The 16,303-nt window shown below is 45.9% G+C and overlaps 1 protein-coding gene across 6 annotated transcripts in view; it reads right to left on the bottom strand.

Moving 5' to 3' along the window:
• The window catches only part of PACS2 (phosphofurin acidic cluster sorting protein 2), a 178,247-nt gene that overhangs the window by 24,347 nt on the left and 137,597 nt on the right, over positions 1-16,303 (bottom strand). For all 6 annotated transcript variants that reach the window (XM_030574056.1, XM_030574058.1, XM_030574055.1 and 3 more), the window contains exons 20-21: positions 11,247-11,289; positions 901-1,036 (exon numbers count right to left, since the gene is read on the bottom strand). In XM_030574056.1, the coding sequence (XP_030429916.1) occupies positions 901-1,036; positions 11,247-11,289 (179 nt within the window). The remainder of the gene's footprint in view (positions 1-900; positions 1,037-11,246; positions 11,290-16,303) is intronic.

A 16,303-nucleotide genomic window follows, 5' to 3' on the forward strand; every position in this document is an offset into this window, starting at 1 on the left:
TCTCTCTCCCCCCTCCCCCCCCCGAGCATTCTGGATTATTTGGCTCCTAATTTTGTTAGCTGCCCTTTTTCAAACGAAGTTCAATCTCCCTTGGTCCCTCTTATTTATCGGACTGGTCTTCACAGCTCCTCCCAGATTTACTGTCATCTGCAAATTTCATTAACATGCTCCTTACTCCCTCCTTCTAGACCATTGTTATTTCTTTGTATTGTGCAGCACCTCAAGGACCCAATCAGAAGAGGCTCGACTGCAAGGTGCTGTACGAATACAGGGAGCGTCTCCATCTAGGACATTAATAAGGCCAGACCCTAACATGGATCCCAGGGGTGTCCTGTTGTCCTTTGTGATGGCCCTTGCTCCGGTAGTTACAATCACATGGATTATTCTTGAATTAAGATTGATGGTATCAAATGCTTTACTAAAATCCAAAGGCAGTAGACCAGGAGGCCTGGAGAAATACCTGCTTTCTACACATTCTCCAAGACATGAAGTATTAGGTCTCCAGGCCAACTGGAGACCTCCAAGACAAGACTGCCGTTTGAGGACACTAAGAGAGGTAAAGCTGCAGATGAATGTATGCAGGCAAGCACTCTGCCAAACAGCCTGATCCCCTCTCAGCCAAATGCAGCAAACAAAATCCAGCCTTACCCTCATGAAGCCCCAATGACCCTCCCATCAGTTCCTGATCCCTCCCAGTATCCACGAGTTAATTCCTCTGAAGTGAAGCAGGGTTAATCTCCACAGGGCCTAGGCTAAAAGAATTTAAAGGGATGACCAAGGACTGGGGAGATGGGAGTTGCATGTGGGGGAAGGAGGGCTGCAGTGTTCCTTACAAAGAGATATCATTTCTACTGTATTTTGGGTAATACAGGGAGAGAAAAGAGGCAGAAGGTGCTTTACCTGGAGGAAGAGAAGCTGCCTGTGACAGACGGCGAGGAAGGTGGGGTGGGGGAAGCTTCCTTCACAGCAGGAGACACAGAAGGCGGGGTAGAGGAAAGGACACTGGAACTAGAGGGAGCTGCATCATCGGAATCACCTTAAAGAGAATGAGTCAAACCATTTGTCTGTGTTTATCACCTGGGTTCTCCTGCTGGCAAACACCGCGCAGTGTAGCGTCTCTCTTGGCAGAGCCCAGTCTTGCGCGTAGCCTATCGTCTCTTCCTCCCTCTGTTTCACAGCACCCCCAGGGCCACTCATCTATCTGTCAAATGAAGTTACTGTTCCATTTACTGATCTCTCTGGTGGTTTGGGAAGTAGAGTCATTTAGGGCCAGATTGTTCCCCCAGCTCATTATAGGAAACACACTGTATGCAGATCTCAACTCCACTGGAGAAGGGAGATGGACAGCCACCTCCACAGCCCTTCCAGGGCTCTCTGCAGGAGCTGGTATTCTTGTGTAGTAAGGTGGATGGGCCTAGACAGAAGCGGAAGGTTGGAGGAACATACATCATTCCCTCCACCCCGGCAGGGAATCCCCACAAAGGTAACATATTTGTTGGAGCCCCTCTCTGCTGGGAGCTTCTTTTAAAAGGGGGCAGGAGGCAGTGAAAACACACAGGAGGGTTACATGGATGGTCCTTTACCACTAGGACAAAGTGGTGTCCACACAGTTTGAGAGCCAACCCCTTGCTTTAATCTACAGCATGTCCATGGGTGGGGGGCAAATTATCCTCTCCTAATGGAGGAATTAGGAGGAAACTCCACAAGGGGAGCCCTGTAGAGTCCCCATCCCACCTTCACGTTTGTAAAGAGCTTTGAGACTCTTCAACAGGCTTCCCCCATGTACAGCAAGAGCCATGTGGTGTTACAACATGCAGCCTGTTCCCAAAGCTCTCTAAGGAATTAGCACAAGAGCTGAGGGAGAGAGAAATTAAGAGGCATGGAGATGAGATGCTTTCCTATGAGACCTCAGACGTGAGGCGTCTGGAGGTAGAGACATTGGAATGCTGTTCCAGATGGGAAGAGATGCAAAGGAGAAGGCTCTCATACCCAGAGAAAAATGGATACCGGTGCACCCTGGAAGGATATGCAGTAGACAAAAACACCAGGGACCATGGAGTATGAGAAGCTGTCTTGCCCCGTATCTGAAGGATAGATTTAGGCACTTGAGTTTTACTCCCACCTCTGCCTCTGACTTGGTGCATGATCCTGGGTAAGTCACCTAATTGCTGGGCCTTTGCACCCCATCTTTCAGGCTGTTCTAATACTTACCTACCTCCAAAGGTGCTGGCAGACTTAAATATGCAAAGTGGTGGCAGAGCCATGGCAAGAGGCAAATCATGATCAGGGATCTAGGCAACACCCAACTGAGTTGGTGGAGCTTGTGAGGCCTTACATTCCATTTAATGTATGCAGCGTTGTCATAGTCATGCTGGTCCCCGGGTATTAGAGAGACAAGGTGGGGGAGGGAATGTCTTTTATTGGATTCAGAGTGGTATCTGTGTTAGTCTGTATCAGCAAAAAGAATGAGGAGTACTTTGTTAAGTCTCTAAGGTGACACAAGCATAGGCAGAGGATTATATTCTTTTGTGGTGCTCAAGCTCCAGCAATATTCAGGGCCTGGGGCCGAGCTCCTCTAATATTTGGAGCTGAGTCTGTCCCCCAGCCCCCGCGGGTCTCCCCCCACCCCACCGTGTCCCTGCCTGGAACGGGCCCCCGGCCTCCACCTGCCACCCCTCCCCCCACCCAAGAAAGCAGCACACACCTTTCCCGTGCCTGCTTGTGCTGCCAGAGTAGCACATTCCTAGGTGGAGACCCACTTCAAGCAGCACCTGCTGTCTGCTGCCCCAGGGTCCTAGTGCCCCTCATTCGCTAATGACAAGGCAGACTGCCCTTACCCTGCCCTTCCGCCCTAGCCCTGAGCCTCTCCAATGCCCCAAGCCCCTCATCCCCAGCCACAGCCCTCATCCCCCCGCACCCTAATCCTCTGCCCCAGCCCTGAGCCCCCTCCTGCATCACAAACCCCTCATCCTCAGCCCGATAGCCCTCACTCCTGCACCCCCTCTGATCCCCAAACTCCCTCCCAGAGTGTGCACCCCCCACCCCCTTCTCACACATCCGCTTCTGCCCTCAAACTCCCTTCCAAAACCTGTATCCCCTCCTTTTGTATCATCTCCCGCCCACAAACTCCATCCCAGAGCCTGCACCCCTTACCTCCTCCTGCATACCCACTCCCTGACCCAGCCTGGAACCTGCACCCAGCACCTAAACTCCATCCTAGAGTCTGCACCCTGCACCCCTCCTGCACCCTAATCCCTAGCCCAGGACCTGCATCCCAAAACTTCTTCCCCTACCCAACCCCCCTCCCAGAACCTTAGGTAGGTGGGGGGACGGAGTTTGGGGTGGGCAGAGCTGGGTGGGGGCAGGTTCTGGGCACTACCAAAATTTCTACAAACCTGCCACCCATGGCCACAAGTACTCCTTGTTCTTTTATTGGACCAATTTCTGTGGGTGAAAGAGAAGCTTTGGAGCTACACAGAGCTCTTCTTCAGGTCTGGGAAACATGTTACCAGCCTCACAACTAAAAGCAAGGTGAAACCGATTGTTTAGAATAGATAGCACATATTGCAAGGGACCATTCAAGGTGGAATGGCCTGTTAACACCTCTGCAGTCATAGGACAAAAATGTGTGTCCGTCCGTCCAATGTCTGTTCAGTCCATGATTTTTAGGCAGTCTGTACTAGCACTTTTGTCTGTCAGGGTTTGAAGCCCCCACTGCTCCCAACTAACATAAGTTGCACCCATAAAAACGCCAGTGTGGACAGCGCTTTGTTGTCAGGAAACGGCCTCCGGGTGACAAAGCTACCGCCTCTTGTTGGGGGTGGTTTTATTTTGTTGCCGGGGGCAACAAAGAGCAGCTACACTGTGAACCTTACAATGGTGCAGCTGTAGCAGCACACCTTTGCCATTATAAGGTGCACAGTGTAGATAGCCATAGTGTCTGCATAGCAGAGTTATGAATTTAAGCTCCCAGCCTTGTCTTCTGAAAGTGTTGTGCAGGTTTCCTTTGAGGATGAGGACTGATAGGTCAGACAGAGTGATCACTCTGTGAAACATGCTCACCCACCAGTGATGTGATTTTTTTTTTTGTCTTTTATCACTTTCCTGTGCAAGTTCATTTGACAGCACAGTAATTGTCTGGTTTCACCCATAGTTACTGGGGCATTCAGTGCAGTAGATGAGGTACACCAACAACCCCACCTCTTTTTGTCCTATAACAAGGTCATTCCACCTTGAATGGTCCCTTACAATATATGCTAACTGCCTATGCTAAACAATGTTACACCTTGTCTTTAGCTGTGACACCTTTCCCAGCCCTGAGGGTGTGGCTCAAAAGCTTGCTGTCTCTCACCACTAGAAGTTGGTGCAATACAAGATATTACCACACTCCATTTAATGGCATTTCTCCAGATGTAATGCAGTAACTTTTAAATGCCGCATCTGATCGAATCCAAAATTTCAAGTCATGTTCTAAGCATCAGTGCGCAGAAGCCTAGTGATTTTGGTGAAAATCAGAAAGCCAAAAGGGGAGAAATGGCACATGGTGCCCGTGGTATCTGGTTAGCGAAGCTAGCAGCTGAGGGCAGCCACAAGCACATTTTAGCACAAAACCCTTTATCTCCAACCAGCCCATCCTCCCAGGAGTTTAAAAATACTTATCTCCTGAAAGAGAAAAGCAGAAAGAATAAGCATGGGGGGAGGTGCAGACCGAGCCTCAGGCATGGGGGGAAGGGGGACACAGAACCCCTGGTGACGGTGGTGGTGGGGAGAGTGGGGGATCCTGGTGTGGCGCATAGGGGTCAACCCCTGGCATGTGTGCATGTGGAAAATGGAGGCCAGAGATGACCTGGCATGAGGGAAGGCGTGGGAGGGCTGCAGGGAGTCTCTGAAACAGAGGGTGATGGGAAGGTGGCACCCAGAGGGTTTGTGGGGAGTGGGAATGGAGGGATACAGGAGCCCTGGGGTGTGCTATAAGCTTGGCCTACAGAACCAACAAAGCAATGCAGAGCTCTAATTAAGGTTGCAAGACAGTTTCCCATGTTAACATGCGCAGAATTTGCCAGACATCCATGTTTCAGGGTAACATCTCTCAGGCTTGGGCCCTGCCTACATAGAAGTTGCATCAGTTTAGCATAAAGCACTTTAGAAAACAGATTTAGTTAAGCCAGTACAAACCCCTGGCTGGACATGTTATTAGGCCATGTCTACACTAGCAAGCTTACACTGGCACAGCTGCATCCATGGTGCTGCTCCACTGTAAGATTGCTGCTCATGTAGCCACTCTATGCTGGCAGGAGTGAGGTCTCCCATTGACATCATAAAACCACCTCAAGGAGCGGGAAGTAGCAGCTCTCCTGCCGACATAGTGTTGTGCACACTACTACTTATGCCAGCAAAGCTTATGTTGCTCAGGGGTGTGCTTTTTCATACCCCAAGTGACATAACTTTTGCTAGAATACGTGGTAGTGTAGAAATAGCTTTGTTTAAAACTGGTTCTCTCTGTATATTTGTCAGTATGAGCCAGGTTTAACAATCAGCATAACATATCCACAATGCTGCTGGTTTAAAACCATCCCTTTAATAAAACCCACCCTCCCCACAGGTTTAAAGTTTGAATACAATTCTTCAAGCAGTTTGAGTCATGGGTGAGGGGTAAAATAGTCCTTCCCAGCATGACAAACCTTAACCTGCCTTTTTTGAACAGTGTTATTTAAATTACAATTGACTATGGCAGAAAGCTGGCATCAACTGTCACTGATTTGCATGGTTTGGGCAAAAAATTTTAAGGGAACGAAAAATCACTCCACATGCTCTATGGACAATTACTAAGGCTGTATCTGTACTACGGATGTGCATAAGCACAAGCCCCAATTCAAGGGCGACTGCAGACAGCAGAAATCCCTACAGTAAAGATGGCCTAAGATATTCAGCAGAGCCTACTGAAATCTCGGTACAGTCTCTTTGCCAAGCCTAACACTCTAGGGTGAAGGCTCCAGGACACTTTGCAAATGAGAAGCTAATTGTTTCACTGGCAACCCCACCCTAAAACTCACCCAAAAAGCTTGAATGTCAGAGACAAGAAAATTCCAGCTGTGGAAATCACGGCAGATCCTGGCTGCAATGTTGTCTGGTCATTTTGTTAAGAACATTTTAGAGCTGAGTGTGTTTTCCTGCTATGAAGAAATACGCAATGCAAACTCATGTGCTGCTGGAACCACCACTGAAAAGCTGTCTCTAGCTGACCCCTTTCCCAAGCACCTACCTGGGGCTGGAACTTCAAAGCCCAAGTAAGGGCTGGTCTCTACACAAACATGCACCAAACTCACTTCTATTTCATATCTGCTATTTCAGAATAAGGGTATGGCTACACTTGAAATTTCAAAGCACTGCCGCGGCAGTGCTTTGAAGTGTGAGTGTGGTCAGAGCTTTGAAGTGTGAGTGTGGTTGGAGTGTGAGTGTGGTCGGAGCTCCCAGTGCTGCGGCACTGATTACACTGAGGCTTTACAGCGCTGTATCTTGCAGCGCTCAGGGGGGTGTTTTTTCACACCCCTAAGCGCGAAAGTTGCAGCGCTGTAAAGTGCCAGAGTAGCCAAGGCCTCAGTCTGTGGGCAAGTCTACACTACAAAATTCAGCCAAATCAGTGCAGCTTCTCTAGACATTAACATGCCAGCGCTAGAGTCGGGTATCTCATGGCCTTTCAGGGCTACAGATGGGAGTCTGTTCCCCCTCAACAGGGCCCAACTCCCATCCAGCTCTACAGAGGGCCCAAAGAGTCTAGTAACACTAGAACAGGGGTTCTGAAACTTGGGGTCAAGACCCCTTAAGGGGTCGCGAGGTTATTACCTGGGGGGTTGCAAGCTGTCAAACTCCACCCCAAATCCCGCTTTGCCTCCAGCATTTATAATGGCATTAAATACATTAAAAAGTGTTTTTAATTGATAAGGGGGAGGGGTCACACTCAGAGGCTTGCTGTGTGAAAGACGTCACCAGTACAAAAGTTTGAGAGCCACTGCACTAGAACTATAATTTTTCACTTGTTCTGACAGATCAGCTTTAGTCTCTCCTGCCCTATAAGCCCTGTGCAGTTGGACTCAGGGGCCAAGATATTTTCCTCCTAGGGAAGTAGGACCCAGGCACCCATTGGTGCCAACTGGCAGAAGGTCTGGGGGTGCACAGGGATCCCCAGGGTCAGGTATCTGCATAATAGTTCACTGAAGGGTGACATGTGAGATCTCTACTGAGAGCCAGTAGCCCACTAGTTGCCATAATCATTATGAAATATGTGTATAGATAATGGCAAAGGAGCTATGCATCTATATTGAAGATTATGCTTTTAAGGTCTTGGAGCTGAGGCAGGTCACCAGGAGATGCCAGACCTTGGAGATAATTCCTTTCATGCAGGCCGTAACAGGTCTCTCCCACCCCGGCTGGACATTTGTGTATTGTGTATTTATGCCACACACTGTTTGAACCAGGTGCCAAGTCAGAGATTGCAAAATCTAGAGGAAGGAACAAACAGCAGGAGGATGTTCTATTGACAAACACAGACATCGGATTGGTCTAGTATATCTTGAAGCGCAAAGGGACACTGAATAGTTCACAGAGGAGGCAAACTGACAGACATGGTTGTCTTGGGAAAGGGGATCACAGCCATGCCTGGCTATAAAGCGCTGCAAGGATTTGGGGTGAGCAAACTCTGCAAGACACAAGAGTCTCTCGTTCATTAACTCTAGGCTCCAGAGGGCATATTATGATTTATTGTATGTGTAACCCTTTTCTCCAATACTTCTACTTGCATCTCCATCCTTTGTTAAATAAACGTATACTTGCTTTCACTATAACCCTGTCTAAGTGCTGTGTGTGAACCGGGGGGGTGGGTGGGTGGGTGAATGGAGGTGGAACTGATAAACGGGGGTGGGGGGGGCTGTTCCTTTGAGGCGGGGTATCTGTGAATGCTGCGAGTGTCCAATGGAGCAGGGACTGGACACTGCAGGTAGATGCTCAGAGGACGCAGCAGTGTGCCAATTGCTAACCGGCAGTGTGACAGTGGGGCCTCCAAGGCCCAGAGGGCAGGGCTGGTGCTGTCCAGGGTCAGTGGAGTTGGGGAGCTGATCTCTGGCAGGCATAGACACTGCTTCTCACACTAAAGCCACATGGTAGCAAGGTGCCTTACAGCCCTGGGTACCCAAGGAAGCATCACAAAGTCCTGTGGGAATGGCCAGGGGAAGTCTGAGGATCCTCTTGTAGGCCTCCTCCCAGAGTGTCCCAATGGGGACGGTTTGTCCTCTGCAGAAGAAACCAAGCCTGGCAGAGCTAAGGGGATATACAGGAGGACAAATCCATCCACCCTAAGATTGTGGGCCTCTCTGGAACACAAGCACCCTGGCCACAGATGACCCTCAAGCCCTGAGATGGGCACAGGGAGCTGCTGAGAATAAATAGAGGCTGGTGTTGTATTATTTTTGACTAATATTCACATCTTCTCCTCATCTGTTCCCCTCACTCCACCCGCCCTAGCCCTCCTGAACCTACTCCCTTGGGCCTTGCGGAGAAACCTCCAGAGGGATGGGGTGGGATGGATAGTGCCAGCTACATGGCAGAGTCCTGTGGTGTAGGAAGGAGAGCCATGTATGTAGGATTCCCTCCATGCACAGGTCTAGGGCCAGTCCAAACCATGGTAACAAGGCATGTGGCTTTACTGGTACAGTGATATAAGAAACAGTCTCAGTAATTTAGGACACTAAAAGTTTCCTAAGGTAAGTGTGTGTGTCAGGGCAGCGATGTACAGATGATATTGGTGGTAGTTTGTAATGTGACCATCCCAAGCTCATACGTGAAGAACCCGACATGCCACCATATACCTAGGAATGCACCACCTATATTAAGGTTGGCCAACATTTACCATTATCAGACTGTTTTCAGTTGCTTGTAACTTTGCCAAACTAATTGCTAGGGCTGAAACTTTCCATGGCAGGTGTCCAGGTTTTTTTTTTTGGTTTTGGAAAATTTCAGACAAAATGGCTCAACGGTTTCAGAGAATAAGGTTAGGAACAAATGTATGTTTCCCCATGATTGGAAGTTCTAGTAACTTTCTTTGAAGAGCTCTAGTATCCCCATGCTTTGGAAAAGGGACTTAAAAATTAGTAGGGGTTGGCTTTTGTATCAGGGAGGTGTCACTTGCTTTTCCCATGAAAATCTGTCCAAACTTGACCAAAGTTAGAACCTTTTGAAAATTGCAGTTTGCTCAAAGAATTCTTCTTAGATTTTTCGCATATAAATTCCCTGAACATTCCATCTGCACTGACCATGCTCCAGCTCAAAGGTGACCAAGACTATCCTTGAAACTGCAGCTCTGAACTGTGCCAGGTCTGGGCTCCTGAACTGAGAGCAGATGACCGCTTGTTGAGCCCAGGCAGCATGGAGGAGGAAGCTGCCTGATTTGAATGCAGAGGGAACCTGGAGTAGATTGGGACAAGGAGCCTGGGGAGGAGGAGATTTTCAAGCTGAGAAAGGAGACTGGGAACCAGGGAGGGAAACTCGATGGGGGTTGGGCATTGGGAGCAAGACCAAGATAACAAGACGACCATGGGGAGACTGGGACTAAGAACCAGTGGACAGGAGAAAGGAGGAGACGACAGATCTGACGAGAAGCCAGTGTACTGGGGGTGAAGTGGTACGGCGGGGCAAAGGCTTTAACAGGAAGCTGAAGTGGAGGGGACTGAGACTGGAAAAGTCTCCCAAGGAGGGAGACTGGGACTGAGCAGTGCTTACATACTATTTTTTCCACAAAACCCCAACTTCATTCAGTGCACAGGATGGGCCTGCTCTGGGGATGAATCAGGGCTGTGTAGTGAAGGAGGCTGTTGTCTGTAGCACCTCCACTCCATTTGTTGCAGAATTTGGAAGGAGTGTAGTGAATGAGGTAGAGGGCTGTAGGAAGAGAAAGGACAGTCTCATGGTTAAGGCAGTCAAATGCTGCCCTAGATAACTGGATTCTATCCCTGCCACAGAGTACTATATGATGCTGCACAAGGTAAATCAGACATTCCACAGGTGATCACTAATTGGGTGTTACTCATTTTCTGGGTCCCATCTTGAAACCATGAGGTCTGATCTGCAGAAGCACTGAGTGCTCACAGCTGCAGATGAAGTCAATGGGATGTGCATGCAACGTATAAAGTGCTATATAATGCCAAGTACTCTGAAAATTCCTGAGCATTTCAAATTGGGCATCTAAAATTAGTGGATACTTCAGACGTTAATCTCTGTGCCTCGATTCCCCCTCACCTCACAAGGGTGTCAAAGATTTATTTATGTTCGTGAAACACTCAGATACTACTGGTGACGAGCACCATAGAAAAGCCAACTGAAAATGAGTAATTCTGTCTTCAGTGCAGGGTTTGAATAGTGTGCAATACACAAAGCCTGAGGCCTCATGTTGAACACCCAGGAGTAAAATATTGAATAGCTGTCCATCTTGTGCACTGAATAAGGCAGATCCTGTAGAAAAAATAGTCTTCAATTACATGATCACATACTATCAATTCAGACCCACAAGGGGCTGAATTAAGGTTGCATGGACATCCCTAATTTTGTTTAAGTGCTTGCTTTTGTAACCCTAATAGTGTTCTTTTCATGTAGTTCTTGTGTGAGAGACAATTTTAGCCAATATCCTCCACTCTCATTTCTGCTGGAGGACTGCAATGAGATGGTGACAGCAAAACAGGCTGCTAGAACCTGAGCTACAGTCCTCCAAGTGCATGTGTGACTTACAGATTTAATCAGGAAACAAACTCTGAACCTTATTACTATGTACGTCAAATGAAATCATGCACTGAATTCAAGTTTACACTGATGTTGCACTTTTTTTTTTTGGTGATTGTCTACACAGAAATGTTTCCAGTTATACTAGCATAAACACCCCATGTGAACATACTTACTCTGGGATAAGAGTGGATTTTTTCTGCTGAACTTAAACCGCTTCCAAAGTGATAAACTAAACCAGAAAAAAGGCTCTTTTATACCAGAATAGTACATCCACATGGGGAGTTTACCACTTTAAATTCACACCCTATCTTATACCGGTATAACTTTCTCCCTGTCAACAAGCCCTAACATGCCATGATTGCTAACTCTGACCGTGCACCACTAGACTCATGCATTCAGGCATTCTCATAATGTAGATATTACAGCTCCAATCTGGAATGCTACAGATAGCAATGAAAAGCAAGCAAAGGTTCTATTACCTGATGTTGCTGAGGACTGTTCCACTATTCCAACCTTTACCACCTGGAATGGAAAACACAATTGAGTTTATATACACTGGTCAGCTCCATCACTTGGAAAAACTGTGGGCCAGAGGCTCAGTCTCACGAATCCCTTTCTCATCACTCTGGTGATGCAAAAGGGCCAGAAAGATGGTACAAGTAGGCAGCGGAGTACTCTACTGGGGATAGAAATCCCCGACTGGCATACAACCAGCTATACTAACTTAACAGTCCCCTGTCTCCCTGTAAAGGGGGCATGGAACCTAAGGATGGTTATCAGCCAATGTAACTTGAATTAACCCTGAGACTGCTCAAACTTATACCAGAGACCATACCGGTCCCCTGCTGCCCCTAGGAACAGGAATGGGAGCAGATAGACAACAGAAAATCATTTTTGGCTATACCACTTCAAGTATCATCGAAATGCAGCCACATCTCGAGTGCAACAGAGTTTCTGTTTAACAGTTTACCCCAACACTACGAGATAGCCAGGAAGAAAACAGTATCTAAATTATAATTGTCTAGCACCAGAATTAATGCAACCAACACCAGTTAATTCTACACTAGACCTCTCATTCTGATGGACAAAGATGAATTGAACACTGAACTAAGAATCAGTGGTTACCTAAGTGCAAGTGAACATGATCTGATTCGCAATTCCACAATCATGGAAGATGGCTGCACTGATTAAAGAATCCTGGTTTAGCGGGGAAGTGAAAGCAGCAATACAAAATAAAGGCAAAGTATAACAAATGGGGAAAAGGAAAAAAGTTAACAGTAATAAATATAAATCAGAAGTTATGAAATGCAATACAAGATAAAGAAAGCTAAAACATGTCAATGAAAAAAATCTATGACTAGTGGGGTTAAGGACAATATGTTTTTTAAATTGATCAGGAACTGATCACTAGGTGAGATAAAACTGTCTGTACAGAGAAGGCAGAAGAAGCATTCAATAACTATTCCTGCTCTGTATTTGGAAAGAAGTCAGGTGATGTATTCATATACAATGATGAAACACTTTCCAATCAAACATTAAGGAGGCTGTTAAACAGCATCTTATAAAGTTAAAAATGTTTAAAAATCAGCAGGACAGTATAACTTGCAACCAACAGTTTGAAAAGATTTGGCCAAGGAACAAAATGAACACTCAATGCTCATTTTAAATAAACTTGGAACTCTAGAGAAGTTCCAGAGGAAGAAAGGTAGTGTCATGCCAATATTTATAATGGGGTTATCTGGGTAACTATAGGCCAATTAGCTTGACCTCAATGCTGGGAATCAATAATAGAATGGTTTAATTTTTTACTGATTGCCTTATTTAAGATGGTAGCAGAATTAAATGCCAGTTAAGTTTTATGAAAAAAAGCCTTTTCAAACCAACCTGGTATTGTTTCTTGATGAAGCTCATTTGGTTTGAGAGAGTTGTGTTGACATAACGTTCTTGTACGTCTGTATCTTAGTACCACACAATACTGATTTAACAAATCATAGAAAAATCAAGACAGCACTGCAATACTGTGGTTAAGAGGGCTAAGATGATGCTTGGATGTATAAGCAGGGGAACATAGGTGATGTGTAATTACCTCTGTATATAACATTGGCAAAACCATTACTAGAATATTCTATCCAGTGCTGTTGTCTGACTTCAAAAAGGATACTGCCAAACTAAAGAGTTCAGAGAAGAGCCACAAGAATGATTTTGAAGCCTGGAAAACCTGCTATGCAGTAAAAAATTAAACCACTTCAATCTATTTAGCTTAACAAAAAGAAGATTAAGAGATGACTTGAACATGGTCGAAGTACATAAATAGTACAGGACTCAAAGGGCTGGTCTACCCCAGAAAGTTATTTTGACCTAGTTATGTCACTTGGGGGTATGAAAAATTCACACTCCTGAGAGATGTAGTTATGCTGATCTATCCCCCAGTGTACACAGTGCTAGATCACAGAAGAATTCTTCTATCAACCTAGTGACCCTCTCTTGTAAGGTGGATTACTTACACCAACAGGAGAACCCAATCTGTGGCGTAGGTGGGGTCTCCACTGAAGCACTGCAGTTGTGCCACCGTAGCATTTCAAGCGGAGACCAGCCCTCAGAGGGGTGGATTTACCACAGGAAGGGAATCACCCTTTCCGTCACTACAGCTGCGATGCTGTAGTGTTTGTAGCGCAGACATACCTTAAGATAGCGAAGGGACAAAATGACACACTTGCTGAAAGTGGAAACTTCATAAATTCATACTGGGAAAAAGCCACAAGTTTTTGTAGGTAAGGGTGGCAATCCCTGCATCCACTTACCAGAGAATGGCGTGGATTCTCCATCAATTCAGGGCTTTCAAACCAACATTGGATTTCTAAAAATATGTTCTCTGGTTCACCTGCAAGTTATTGAGCTTGATGCAGGAATTGCAAGGGGAAATTCTGTGGACCAAGATCACAATGGTTCCTTGTGGGTTTAATCTATGAAATTGGAGGGGGAAATCAGGACAGTAGGATGTAGTTAAATTTGAGTGTGGGCCCTGAGGCTAAAGAGTGTGCCAAGGGCTCATAAATAACAAGTGAGAATGTTTTTACTTGGCAGTTTTCTGAATGCAAAATAGAAACTTTTCATCTTTTTTCAGGAGAGAATGTTCTTCACTCATTCAAAATAAAGAAGCAATGCTCATTTAAAATCAGTCAATGTGAGAAATGCTGAACCAGTATTCTTCAAACTTTATTTGGCAGATTACAATGAGAACTAAACCTAAGAGGAGACCCTTATAAAAACCTGAAAGTTGTATTGTGTGCAGGGTTCATACCACTTCAAGCCTAATATCTTAGCTCCTCTCCCTTTCATTAGGAGAGCTGAAACACTTCACATAAGGACACACACCCAGTAGTAAGCCATGACTCAGAAAAATTCATTGATCCCAGAGCTTGCTTGACACTCAAAGTCATGAGAATACTTGTCAGCTTGGAAAAGTCAGTGTTATTCACCTCACAGCCTCAGGGAGATTAGTACCTTAGTTAATAAAGGAGTATATCAACAGCAGAGCTGCAAAGACAGATTTCCTGGGAAGGTTACATCTTAGGACAGAGAAAGACATGAAGGTGAAAGCGAGGTCAACCTGAACCAGAGGTCAGCCTTAGGATAAGACCTGCTGACATCTAAGGCATTTGGGACTTTGACACTTACACCTGGAAGTATTACTGATCTACACAAAACACACAAAAGCTGACTTAAGATGATCAGGAGGAGGAAGAACAATTCACGCCCCTCCCCCCATCCACACACACACTAAAAAGCAAGGGAAGATACTAGAATGCAACAAAAACCACAGAGCAGAGACATCTACTGGCTGAACAGAAATCAACAGGTCATCCTTTCAGATATAAATCCATTTAATATTATAACCTTAAATGTTAGAGGATTGAATAACCTAACCAAGAAAAAAGTAAACCCAAGAAAGGTAAGATTGCTCCATTGCTACGAAACACATCAGCAAGAGAATCAGAGCACCAGAAGAGCAGGCAACACAAGTTTCTATTTCTCTCAGCATGCCTACAAAGGCAGGGTAAGGGGAATAGCGACTCACTCACTATGAATTTAGCCATAGCACCCAGGAGCCTGGATCAAGGACCAGGACCCCATTGTGCTAAGTGCTGTACATACAGAACAAAAAGATGGCACCTCCTACCCAAAGGAGCTGATGATCTAAGTGCAAGACCAGAGACGACAACAGTATAGGCAGACAGTGTAGTACAAGTAAACAATGAGACAATATTGGGCAGCATAATAGGCAATGGTTTCTGCACACCAACCACTTAGTGGCTGTCAAGTTTTGTGGGCCTCAGGACCAAGGAGAGTTCTGACAAGGGAGCTGAAAGTGGAGAAGGAGGTAGGGTTTCGCATGTTCACAGGAGAGCTCTTCCCAGGCATGAGGGGCAGCATGGGAGAAAGTACAATTGTGCCAATGGGAACATCTAACAAGTTGGCATTGGAGGTTGGTATAATAGGCCAACAGAAGAGCACTGACAGCTCGATAGCAAACAAGAGCTGCTAGGCTGGGGATTGACTGCAGGGCCTAGAAAGTGGAGAAGGGAAGCCTGTGTTTGACATGATAGAGAAGGGGGAGCCAGGGCAAGGATTAAAAAGAGAGGGGTGGTGACAAGATTAGTGATGAGCTAGGAAATAACCTTTCCAGCAATATTCTGAATGGATAACAGCAGGACAAATGCAATCTTGCCAAGGCCAGAGAGAAGGATGTTACAGTAATCAAAACACGAGATGAGAGCCTGGATGAGAACTTTAGTTGTGTGGATGGACAGGAGAGGCAAGGCTGGATCTTAGAGATGGTATGCAGAAAGAAATGCAAGATTTAGGTATAGGCTGGATGTTGGGCCAGAGTCACCCAGCTCTCAGTCACATGTTTTGAACATTAAAATACTAGTACTGAGAAAACTGGAAGGTTAGCAGATTTCATACAAACTGTGCCAAAACCAGCTTGAGTTAAAGGAAAATAGCTCTTTGTCATATTTGAATTTTTGGATGAAGTTGGAAGTTTGGTTGATAAGAGTACCTGCATTGTGATAATATACTTGGGCCTCTTTAAAGTGTTTGGCCTAGTACCACTCTACAACTAGTCCTCTTAGTTCAACATATTAAATGGATTTAAAAAAAATTCAACAGAGCCTCAAAAGAAATTCTATGTGGGAATTGCCACCCCAATGGGCGTGTTTTCAGTGTGGTCTGTTCTGATAACCGGGCCTACACATTTTACCTAATTGTGAGCTCAACTCTGGAAAATGAATGAAAATTCATGAAGGGTCACAATAACCTGCAACAAGTGCTGGTGGGAAAAGGTGCAAAAGGGGACAGCTAAAAGGAATGCTGATATAACTTCCAGGATTGTACCAGGCATAATTTAAACAAGTGTGGGACTTGAAATCAATGGACCAAAACTGGTGTCTTGGAAATTAGGCCTAATGGATGAACAAAATAACAAGGGGATGGGCTAATCCACCCCGCCACTCCCTTTTAAAGAGCCTTAAAA

Source organism: Gopherus evgoodei, chromosome 8 (genome assembly GCF_007399415.2).
Source record: "Gopherus evgoodei ecotype Sinaloan lineage chromosome 8, rGopEvg1_v1.p, whole genome shotgun sequence".
NCBI lineage: Eukaryota > Metazoa > Chordata > Testudines > Testudinidae > Gopherus > Gopherus evgoodei.